The 12,817-nt window shown below is 44.6% G+C and overlaps 1 protein-coding gene across 1 annotated transcript in view; it reads right to left on the reverse strand.

Moving 5' to 3' along the window:
* LOC143925641 (uncharacterized) overlaps positions 1-12,817 on the reverse strand; it is a 66,394-nt gene that overhangs the window by 14,126 nt on the left and 39,451 nt on the right. Inside the window, exon 3 of the mRNA XM_077450107.1 lies at positions 4,344-4,624. Within this exon, the coding sequence (XP_077306233.1) occupies positions 4,344-4,624 (281 nt within the window). The remainder of the gene's footprint in view (positions 1-4,343; positions 4,625-12,817) is intronic.

The raw sequence follows: 12,817 nt of genomic DNA on the forward strand, positions 1-12,817 counted from the left end.
AAAACGAAATAGATACTAATAGTCTGCAGGAGATCTGCAAAAAAATTAAATAGATGCTAATAGTTTGCAGGAGATCTTATGGAAACAATTAGTAATCTGCAAAAGAAATTTAAAATTAAATAGATAGTATCTATATTCTATTCTGTTCTATTGTTCTAGTCGAATCTTTTCCATTCAAATTCGAATTCATTCTATACGAAATTCAAATGTCGGCAATATATATATATAATTATATATATATAACCATCTTCCGAAATTCGAATTTAGTATATAATTATTTCGATTTTAATAGAAAAGATTTTAATAGAATATAAAAGAATAGACTTGAAAGAAGAATAGAACAGAATAAAATATAATATATTCTATTCTGTTCTGTTCTATCGTTTTTCTAGTCTATTTTCTATTTTCTATTTCTATCTTTTTTATCCAAATTTAAAATTAATTCATTTAAAAATTTGAATTCATACTATGCGAAATTCTAAGTTATTCTATTCAAATTTGAATTTCAGAAGATGGTTGTATATTCTTTCTATTTTATTCTATTAAATTATTTTTTTTCTAATCTTTTCGATTTGAATTAGAAATTTTGGAAGATGGTTAGTTAGTTACTTATATATATATAAATATATATCTGTCACATCAACTTTTCATACTTGCAGTGTACCAGTGCAAAAAAAACACACACATCTTATTTCATTTATATTTATCACATCAATGAAGTTGTCAGCATGCCTGAAGTCACAGATGTCGATCGCAAGGCAAGTACATATGCGGTTTGTCATTGTCCACTTGCCACAAGTTGTGTATTGTCCACTTGCCATGACACCTGCCACGAGTGCCACGTGACCTGACACGAGTTCCACATGGCCGGCCACGAGTTCCACGTGGCCGGCCACGAGTGCCACATAACCTGACACGAGTGCCACGTGACCAGCCACGAGTGCCACGTGACTTGACACGAGTGCCACGTGACCGGCCACAAGTGCCATGTGACCAAGTTGTGGATTGTCCACTTGCCACGTCACCTGCCACCAAGCGACCCCAGATATGGGCAATATGAAAGTACTTTTCTGCAGCAGAGAATTACATTTTGCGACCCGAATTTGGGCCCACATATCTCGGGGTTTCTAGCACCAAGTGCCCCCGAGATACAAGTCAGGTCGCAAAATATTTTCGAATCCGGTTGAAATAATTTTGAATAATGTTGAAATCATTTCGAATTTGGTAGAAATATTTTCGAATTTGGTTGAAATATTTTCGAATGTGACCGATTTTTCGAATTCGGCAGAAAACTAAACGAAATACGAAATGAATTTAACGATTTTAACAAATATAACTAAAACGAAATTAATTAACGAATTAAAACGAAACAAAACTAAACAAATTTTTTCCTTTTGCACATGTCTAGCCGTCACTACACCTTCCTCCTGTCCTGTATATCTACTATTCCTGTACTGACCCTTCACACAGCACCGTCACTACACCTCCATCCCGTCCTGTATATCTACTATTCCTGTACTGACCCTTCACACAGCGCCGTCACTTCACCTTCATCCTGTCCTGTATATCTACTATTCCTGTACTGACCCTTCACACAGCACCGTCACTACACCTCCATCCCGTCCTGTATATCTACTATTCCTGTACTGACCCTTCACACAGCACCGTCACTACACCTCCATCCCGTCCTGTATATCTACTATTCCTGTACTGACCCTTCACACAGCGCCGTCACTTCACCTTCATCCTGTCCTGTATATCTACTATTCCTGTACTGACCCTTCACACAGCACCGTCACTACACCTCCATCCCGTCCTGTATATCTACTATTCCTGTACTGACCCTTCACACAGCACCGTCACTACACCTCCATCCCGTCCTGTATATCTACTATTCCTGTACTGACCCTTCACACAGCGCCGTCACTTCACCTTCATCCTGTCCTGTATATCTACTATTCCTGTACTGATCCCTCACACAGCGCCGTCACTACACCTCCATCCCGCCCTGTATATCTACTATTCCTGTACTGATCCCTCACACAGCACCGTCACTACACCTCCATCCCATCCTGTATATCTACTATTCCTGTACTGATCCCTCACACAGCACCGTCACTACACCTCCATCCTGCCCTGTATATCTACTATTCCTGTACTGATCCCTCACACAGCGCCGTCACTACACCTTCCTCCCGCCCTGTATATCTACTATTCCTGTACTGACCCTTCACACAGCGCCGTCACTACATCTCCATCCCGCCCTGTATATCTACTATTCCTGTACTGATCCCTCACACAGCGCCGTCACTTCACCTTCATCCTGTTCTGTATATCTACTATTCCTGTACTGATCCCTCACACAGCGCCGTCACTGCATCTCCATCCTGTCTTGTATATCTACTATTCCTGTACTGATCCCTCACACAGCGCCGTCACTACACCTCCATCCCGTCCTGTATATCTACTATTCCTGTACTGATCCCTCACACAGCGCCGTCACTTCACCTTCATCCTGTCCTGTATATCTACTATTCCTGTACTGATCCCTCACACAGCGCCGTCACTTCACCTCCATCCCGTCCTGTATATCTACTATTCCTGTACTGATCCCTCACACAGCGCCGTCACTACACCTCCATCCCGTCCTGTATATCTACTATTCCTGTACTGATCCCTCACACAGCGCCGTCACTGCATCTCCATCCTGTCTTGTATATCTACTATTCCTGTACTGATCCCTCACACAGCGCCGTCACTACACCTCCATCCCGTCCTGTATATCTACTATTCCTGTACTGATCCCTCACACAGCGTCGTCACTTCACCTTCATCCTGTCCTGTATATCTACTATTCCTGTACTGATCCCTCACACAGCGCCGTCACTTCACCTCCATCCCGTCCTGTATATCTACTATTCCTGTACTGATCCCTCACACAGTGCCGTCACTTCACCTTCATCCTGTCCTGTATATCTACTATTCCTGTACTGATCCCTCACACAGCGCCGTCACTGCATCTCCATCCTGTCTTGTATATCTACTATTCCTGTACTGATCCCTCACACAGCGCCATCACTTCACCTTCATCCTGTCCTGTATATCTACTATTCCTGTACTGATCCCTCACACAGCACCGTCACTACACCTCCATCCCGTCCTGTATATCTACTATTCCTGTACTGATCCCTCACACAGCGCCGTCACTTCACCTTCATCCTGTCCTGTATATCTACTATTCCTGTACTGATCCCTCACACAGCGCCGTCACTACATCTCCATCCCGCCCTATATATCTACTATTCCTGTACTGACCCTTCACACAGCGCCGTCACTACATCTCCATCCCGTCCTGTATATCTACTATTCCTGTACTGATCCCTCACACAGCGCCGTCACTACACCTCCATCCCGCCCTGTATATCTACTATTCCTGTACTGATCCCTCACACAGCGCCGTCACTACACCTCCATCCCGTCCTGTATATCTACTATTCCTGTACTGATCCCTCACACAGCGCCGTCACTACATCTCCATCCTGTCCTGTATATCTACTATTCCTGTACTGACCCTTCACACAGCGCCGTCACTACATCTCCATCCTGTCCTGTATATCTACTATTCCTGTACTGATCCCTCACACAGCGCCGTCACTTCACCTTCATCCTGTCCTGTATATCTACTATTCCTGTACTGATCCCTCACACAGCGCCGTCACTACATCTCCATCCCGCCCTATATATCTACTATTCCTGTACTGACCCTTCACACAGCGCCGTCACTACATCTCCATCCCGTCCTGTATATCTACTATTCCTGTACTGATCCCTCACACAGCGCCGTCACTACACCTCCATCCCGCCCTGTATATCTACTATTCCTGTACTGATCCCTCACACAGCGCCGTCACTACACCTCCATCCCGTCCTGTATATCTACTATTCCTGTACTGATCCCTCACACAGCGCCGTCACTACATCTCCATCCTGTCCTGTATATCTACTATTCCTGTACTGACCCTTCACACAGCGCCGTCACTACATCTCCATCCTGTCCTGTATATCTACTATTCCTGTACTGATCCCTCACACAGCCCCGTCACTTCACCTCCATCCTGTCCTGTATATCTACTATCCCTGTACTGATCCCTCACACAGCGCCGTCACTTCACCTTCATCCTGTCCTGTATATCTACTATTCCTGTACTGATCCCTCACACAGCCCTGCCTAATTGTATTATACCGTACTTTAATCCTTTCTAACAATTTTTCATTTGATGGAATTTCTGTACATCTTAGATCATACTTTACAATTCATTATAGTTCCGTCTTTTATTACTAACCTGAGGTTCTTTGCAAGTTGTTTCTCACCAATTCCTTCCAGCACAAGAATAGTTAGAGGCAATGCTCGTTTTTTTGTGTAGCGTCTTATCAGAAGTTCTGACACCTCCATTCTGTTCTTGTTCTCCAGTTCAGACGTTCTCATTGAGTCGTAGTCGTTTCTGCTAAGAAATTCTTCATCCCTCAGACACATTTTGAAGTTTTCAAATTGTTCTTGCTTTAGCTCTTCAAGCGTCTTTAGAAGTTTTTCCTTTAGAGTGAGTTGGGGGGAAACCACTTTTGCCTGTAAGCAGTGTGTACAGAAAGTTGAGAGCTCATTCACAGCACTGTGGTTCTATAATATGTATTTTACTTTGTGTTTTACTGCAATGCATGACAACTCTTGTTATGCGTTTGTTTGATTTGGTGCTATTTATTCTAATTGGCACAATGATGCACCATCCCACTACATCTGTATTATAGTGCCCACTGTGCAATGTGGTGTGGAAAATGTTATAAAACACAAATCCCCAAGTCATTCCCTTTCCTCCCATATACCTTGCACTGCTCATAGCACCATCCTGCCACCCACTTCCTGCCAGGAACAGTATAACATTCCACTCAGACAAAGCACCTTACCTCCTATCTTTACAAGGTCTACCTGTGGTCCACCTCCCTCTCCTTCCCGTGCCTAATATTATTCTCTACCAGTTTACCCCCAGGTCAGATTCCCCCAAACCAGCTCCCTACTGCTCCCCCCTCTTTCCAGCAGCTCTCTCCCAACCCCCCCACCCAAAAACCACCTGGGGTGTAAACTTAGTTGTTATACTGACTTTGCACCGCTTTTGTCTACAGCATTTAGATGTGGGTAATGTCACTAAAGATGGGTCGAACCCCCCACCCCCTGGTTCAGTTCATACCCAAACTCTCGTACATCGCAAAAGTTCAGACCCAAACAACTAACACATTGTCTATGAGACCTGAACAGGAAATATCAAAAGTGCCCGTTTTAAAGGCTTTTTTGCAAGTTATTGGCCATAAAAAGGATATGGGGACCCGGGTACTGCCCTGGGGACTATGTATCAATGCAAAAAATAATTTTAAAAGATACAGTTTTTGAAGGATCAGTGATTTTAATGATGATTAACCACTTCAATACTGGGCACTTATACACCTTCCTGCCCAGACCAGATTTCAGCTTTCAGCACTCTCACAATTTGAATGACAATCATTGCCATTCGGCACATTACCCAAACAACATTTTTATAAAAAAAAAATTCCCCACAAATAGAGCTTTGTTTTGATGGTATTTGATCACCTCTGGGGTTTTTATTTTTTGTGCTACAAATAAAAAAAGAACAAAATTTTTGAAAAAAAAATGTTTTTCTTTGTTTATATCACAAAACTTTGTAATTCAGTAAGTTTTCTCCTTCAATGATGGGCACTGATGAGGCTGCACTGATTGGCACTGATGAGGCAGTACTGATTGGCACTGATGAGGCTGCACTAATGGGCACTGATGAGGCAGTACTGATTGGCACTGATAGGCGGCACTAATATACAGCACCGATGGGCACTCATGTGTCACTGATTGGCGATAATAGGTGGCACTGGAGGGCACTGGTGTGCACTGATGGGTGGCACTGATAGGCATCACTGATGGGCACAGTGCCATCCCTAATGGGTAGTGATTGCCATCCCTGGTGGGCTCTAGTGGGCTTACCTGGTGGTCATGGGTGGGCATCCCTGGTGACCATGGGTGTTGTGCTTATGTTTTTCAGATGAACCAGAGGTACTCTTTGACAACTGAGGACTGTGAGGAGAGGTCTCCAATTTAAAGTCTATGCTGGGTGTGTTTCCTGCATGAGGAGGAGGAGCTAGGTTCTCATATGCTGGCCTGAAAGACTAATAAAAAATAAGTTACCGGTAAGCCTAACATGAATTTTCTGTACTGACCCCTCACACAGCGCCGCCCCTACCCTTCCATCCCGTCCTGCATACCTACTATTCCTGTACTGAAAACTGAATGTATTATACACCTGTGTGTGTACACATATGTATAGAGTGTCACGCTATTAATCGCAAACTACTTGCGATCCCCTAATAGTGATGATCTTTAAAATATATAATATATATGTGCAGAATCCATAAACAAACAAACATATACAGTGCCTTGTGAAAGTATTCGGCCCCCTTGAACTTTTCAACCTTTTGCCACATTTCAGGCTTCAAACATAAAGATATAAAATTTTTATTTTTTGTGAAGAATCACCAACAAGTGGGACACAATTGTGAAGTGGAACAAAATCTATTGGATTTTTGAAACTTTTTTAACTAATAAAAAAATGAAAAGTGGGGCGTGCAAAATTATTCGGCCCCCTTGCGTTAATACTTTGTAGAGCCACCTTTTGCTGCGATTACAGCTGCAAGTCGCTTGGGGTATGTCTCTATCAGTTTTGCACATCGAAAGACTGAAGTTCTTGCCCATTCTTCCTTGCAAAACAGCTCAAGCTCAGTGAGGTTGGATGAAGAGTGTTTGTGAACAGCAGTTTTCAGCTCTTTCCACAGATTCTCAATTGGATTCAGGTCTGGACTTTGACTTGGCCATTCTAAGACCTGGATACGTTTATTTGTGAACCATTCCTTTGTAGATTTTGCTGTATGTTTGGGATCATTGTCTTGTTGGAAGATAAATCTCCGTCCCAGTTTCAGGTCTTTTGCAGACTCCAACAGGTTTTCATCCAGAATGGTCCTGTATTTGGCTGCATCCATCTTCCCCTCAATTTTAACCATCTTCCCTGTCCCTGCTGAAGAAAAGCAGGCCCAAACCATGATGCTACCACCACCATGTTTGACAGTGGGGATGGTGTGTTGAGGGTGATGAGCTGTGTTGCTTTTACGCCAAACATATCGTTTTGCATTGTGGGCAAAAAGTTGGATTTTGGTTTCATCTGACCAGAGCACCTTCTTCCACATGTTTGGTGTGTCTCCCAGATGGCTTGTGGCAAACTTTAGACGAGACTTTTTATGGATATCTTTGAGAAATGGCTTTCTTCTTGCCACTCTTCCATAAAGGCCAGATTTGTGCAGTGTACGACTGATTGTTGTCCTATGGACAGACTCTCCCACCTCAGCTGTAGTTCTCTGCAGTTCATCCAGAGTGATCATGGGCCTCTTGGCTGCATCTCTGATCAGTCTTCTCCTTGTCTGAGCTGAAAGTTTAGAGGGACGGCCAGGTCTTGGTAGATTTGCAGTGGTCTGATACTCCTTCCATTTCAAAATGATCGCTTGCACAGTGCTCCTTGGGATGTTTAAAGCTTGGGAAATCTTTTTGTATCCAAATCCGGCTTTAAACTTCTCCACAACAGTATTACGGACCTGCCTGGTGTGTTCCTTGGTCTTCATGATGCTCTCTGCGCTTTCAACAGAACCCTGAGACTATCACAGAGCAGGTGCATTTATACAGAGACTTGATTACACACAGGTGGATTCTATTTATCACCATCAGTCATTTAGGACAACATTGGATCATTCAGAGATCCTCGCTGAACTTCTGGAGTGAGTTTGCTGCACTGAAAGTAAAGGGGCCGAATAATTTTGCACGCACCACTTTTCAGTTTTTTATTTGCTAAAAAAGTTTAAATTATCCAATAGATTTCATTCCACTTCACAATTGTGTCCCACTTGTTGGTGATTCTTCACAAAAAATTAAAATGTTATATCTTTATGTTTGAAGCCTGAAATGTGGCAAAAGGTTGAAAAGTTCAAGGGGGCTGAATACTTTTGCAAGGCACTGTATATATATATATATATATATATATATATATATATATATATATATATATATATATATATATATATGCACATTTTTATCACTTTGTTTGAAATTCACGGATGCACGAGCACTTTTTAGGAGTTGTATATGTTTTGTATGTGTAGCGCCAGTACTCCTGAAGGGTACCCGCTATGTCTGTAAATTTTGTTTTTCCCAAAGACTATAGTTGAGTCTTGGGGCTAATTGCTCTAAACTGCAGTTTTGGCATCAGTTTGGCTGGGCTGTACTAATGTTCTGCCTGGTCAGGGGTGCAGTTTAGACCTTCGACAGGCATTAGAACGTAGTCTGGTTGGACGCATTGGGTACCAATCTCTCTCTCAGAGCCAATCTGTGTATTCCGGGAGAGAGTACTTAAGGTGCTGAAGTCACGTGGTTCGGGGTTCCGGTGCAGAAGTTATGTTCTGACTCTATGGTCCTGGTCCTCCTGACCAGTCCCCAGAGGCCCTCATGGCCTGGGGTGTGGATCCATCCATTTCCAAGTCTCAGAACTGGCTAGTCCAAGGCACAGTAACTGGAAGGAGGATTCTAAAGTGGTCCGGTGCTGTCTCGGGTTTTGGAGAGACCCAGCAATTCGTCATGCAACCAGGGGAGGACTCTTCAGAAGAGGGCCAGGCTCAAGGCTGGCTGTTCGGTAAGAGCCTGGATGTTGAGCTGTATAGACACTAATGGAATCCACATTTCTTAAGGTATCGTCAGACCGGCTGCAAGATACTGGTACTGCAAGAAAGTTCCTATTCCTATCCTGTTACAACTAAGTTCCTGTGAGAGACTTTTTGTGTTCATCTAAAAGTTTGCAACCAAGACTGTGGCAGAGACTTTGCTAAGTTTGATTCATGTGTCGGCTGCTAAGTCCCTAAAACCAGGACTCATCCGACGGTGGAAATATCCAGCTGCGAGTGGCTACTCCCTGGATTACCTAGAGAGACATTTATTAAGTGTCAGCAGTTTCAAAGTGCCTGAGCTTCCATACATACTTATATCCTCTATTCCCAACTGAGAGACTGTATTACTGTTCAACGTTTTAAGCAAATATAAATTCCAAAAAGGAATTCAAGTGTCGATCTCTGCAGTTATTGGGCCATCAACCTCGGGAATAGGGATGAGCTTCGAGTTCGAGTCGAACTCATGTTCTACTCGAACATTGCCTGTTCGCCTGTTCAGCCAACAGTGAACAATTTGGGCTGTTCGCAGCAAATTCGAAAAGCCGGAACACCCTATACAAGTCTATGGGAGAAATCTAAAGTGCTAATTTTAAAGGGAACACCTAGACAAGAATGACGAGCTACAACGTGGAGGAAGTAAACGTTAAGCCCAAGAAAAACGGCCGCTCCTTCGGGGGTCAGTGCTACATATTTATATGTATTTTGCACATATATATTATATACTGTAATTTCTTTTTAAGTGCATCACTATTAGATCGAAAGCAGTTTGCAATTAATAGCGCAACATTCTATATACATGTGTACACACATAGGTGTGTGCATGAGCACTGTTTAGGAGGTGTATTTGTTTGTTTATGGATTCTGCACATATATATTATATAATTTAAAGATCATAACTATTAGGAGATCGCAAGTAGTTTGCGATTAATAGCGTGACAATCTATACATATGTGTACACACACAGGTGTATAATACATTCAGTTTTTGGTCATTCACACTGTGGGGAGGTGTGGGAAGTGTCAGCAGCTGAGATACATTTAGCTTAGAGTTTCAATACTAGCAGCGCACAAGGTCCCACCTATTTTGCTATTCCTGTACTGATCCCTCACTAGGGATGAGGTCGATGTTTGGATCGCACATAAGTTTAGCGCGATCGTCGGGTGTTCACCTGTTCGCCGAAGAACAAACATTATGGGGCATTCGTGTAAAATTCGAGCGATCTCACAGTGCATTATGGGGCATTCTGTGAGCGCTCAAATTTTCCACGAAAGCCTCATAATGCACTGCGAGATGGCTCGAATTTTACACAAACGCCCCATAATGTTCGTTCTTCGGTGAATGGGTGAACACCTGATGTTCGAGTCGAACTTATGATCGACCTGAACATCAAGCTCATCTCTAGTGAGGGATCAGTACAGGAATAGTGGATATACAGGACAAGATCGCAGTGCATTGCTGTATGATGATTGGCCAAAGCATGCACCTGACCTGCATGTTTTGGCCAATCCCAGCGCCCTCTGCTTAGAGAACCATAATTGGACAAAGGCAGGGAGCCTTTGGGCAATCACGGCTCAGGGGGACTATGTCCACACCCCACACATATAAGGCTGCCAACACAGCGACTCTGTGTAGTGTTGTTGATGTGGACGGAAAGATAGTGTGATTTAGATTAATCAGGCAGGTTATTCAGTTAGTGGCAGTGTATTTGAGATATATATACTCTGCAGCATCCAGTGTAGCCTATAGCTACAGTGCATTCCGTGGTGTACTGTGTCTACTACTTTTCTGGTGGTGTACAAAGTACACAATACAGTGCAGCCGTAGTGCAGTTGCTACTACTTTTCTGATGGTGTACACAATACAGTGCAGAGTGATGTTGCAAAACAAAATATACATCATGTCCGGAAGGCCACCAAGGAGAGGCAGATGCTCACAAGCCACTAAAAGAGGGCAAGCAGGCTCTGTGAATACAGTCAGCAGTGCTGGTCGTGGACATGGTGCATCCTCTGCAGGTGGCCGTGGGACACGCTTGTCCTTTTTTTTTCTGCTGCTGGCCATGGTATTGAGCCAGAACATGCAGAAGAGTTGGTGGAGTGGATAACAAAGCCGTCCTCATCCTCCTCATCCTCTGTCACCCAGGCTCAGAGTAGTTTGCATTCCAATGCAGCTGCCAAAGCAACCTATTCCACTGGCTCCTTGTCCACAGTCACTCCTTCCATAGCCTCACCATCATGCAAGGAGGAGTCCCTCAAACTATTTGACCACAGTGTCAGGTACATGCTGCTGGAGGATGCACAGCGATTAGAAGGCTCTGATGTTTGTTCCCAGGTTGAGGAAGGGAGTAACATGAGCCTAAAGAGAGGGGGTGCCCAAGAAGAACAAGAAACTGGCAGTCATGTTCCCCCAGTCACAGCATACTGCCAAGTTTGCTCCAGGGACGACGAGTGAGGGGATGATGAGGTCACTGACTCTACCTGGGTGCCTGATAGAGGAGAAGAGGAGACACAACTCCAACAAGGCAGGATGTCCTCTAGGGGGCAGCTTAAGGGCAGCCACCCTACTGCATCACACCGCAGAGCTCCGCAGGTGCAGGGCGCTGCTGACTCCCCACTGATTTTGAAAAGTTCCTTGGTGTGGGCCTTTTTTGACACATGTGCAGCAGATTGCACCATTGCTGTTTGCAACCTATATCTGAAGCGTATCAATCGTGGCCAGAGCAGCAGCTGCTTGGGCACCACATGCTTGACCAGACATATGACGACCCCCCATGCAGTCCATTGGCAACAGCACTTGACCCACATCAAAGAAAAAGGCAGACTTCTCCTTGCTCCTCATCTGAGATCTCCAACCACACTATACCTCCAGTCCTCTCAAAAATCTGCAGTGAGAGGAATGAAGGTATAGCAATAGGTGTCCCAAGTACTTGCAGCCAATCTGCTATCAGTACACCTCCATCTGATTTTAGCAGGCAAATTTCCCTGCCCCAGTTGCTAAACCGTAAAAAGAAAATTGGTCCCAGCCATCCTCATGCTCAGCGTCTGAATGCTAGCTTGGCCAAATTGCTAGCACTGCAACTGCTGCCTTTTCAGCTGGTAGACTCTGCACCCTTTCGTGAATTTGTGGAATGTGCTGTATCTCAGTGGCATTTCTATTCACGGAAGGCCATTCCGACTCTCTACTGGCATGTGGAAGGCAATGTTTTGGCCTCGTTGGACAAGACGGTCAGCAGTAAGGTACATATTACCACTGACTCATGGTCTAGCAGGCATTGGCAGGGATGTTTCCTTTACGGCACACTGGGTAACTCTGCTATCAGCTAGGAAGGATGCAGGACAAGGTTCAGTATTGTTGGAGCTTGTTCCGCCACCACGCCTCCAAAATGCTAGTGGTGATTCTGCCACAGCTCTCTCCTCCACCCCCTCCTCTTCTTCCTCTATGGCTCTTCCGCAGATTTGTCCTCTGAACCAGTGGTGCTCCGTAACTGTTCAAGGGCCTACGCAAGCACTCAGGCAAAAAGATGCCATGTGGTGCTTGAGTTGGTCTGCTATGGGAACAGGAGTCACACTGGGGCAGAAATTCTGTCAGCTCTGCAGGGGCAGGCTCAGAGGTGGTTGATGCCACGCCAGCTTCAGCCAGGAATGGTTGTATGCGACAATGGTACCAACCTTCTCTCCTCCCTCCGACAGGGACACTTGACCCATGTCCCATGTTTGGCACATCTCCTGAATTTGATGGTGCAGTGGTTCTTTAGCAGGTACCCATGCTTATAGGATCTCCTAAGGCAGGCCAGAAAAGTCTGTGGTCATTTCTGCCAGCCATACAATGCCAGTGCTTGGCTTGCTGACATTCAAAGGGAATACAACCTCCCCACCAACCGCCTGATTTGTGACATGTCCACCAGGTGGAACTCAACCTTGCCAATGCTTCAGTGGCTGCACATGCAGCAGAATGCCATCAATGAGTACCTGTGTGAGTATGGCACCAGGACAGGGTCAGGGGA

Source organism: Lithobates pipiens, unplaced genomic scaffold, assembly GCF_037356315.1.
Source record: "Lithobates pipiens isolate NorthernLeopardFrog02 unplaced genomic scaffold, aLitPip1_a1.2 Scaffold_22, whole genome shotgun sequence".
Classification (NCBI taxonomy): Eukaryota; Metazoa; Chordata; class Amphibia; order Anura; family Ranidae; genus Lithobates; species Lithobates pipiens.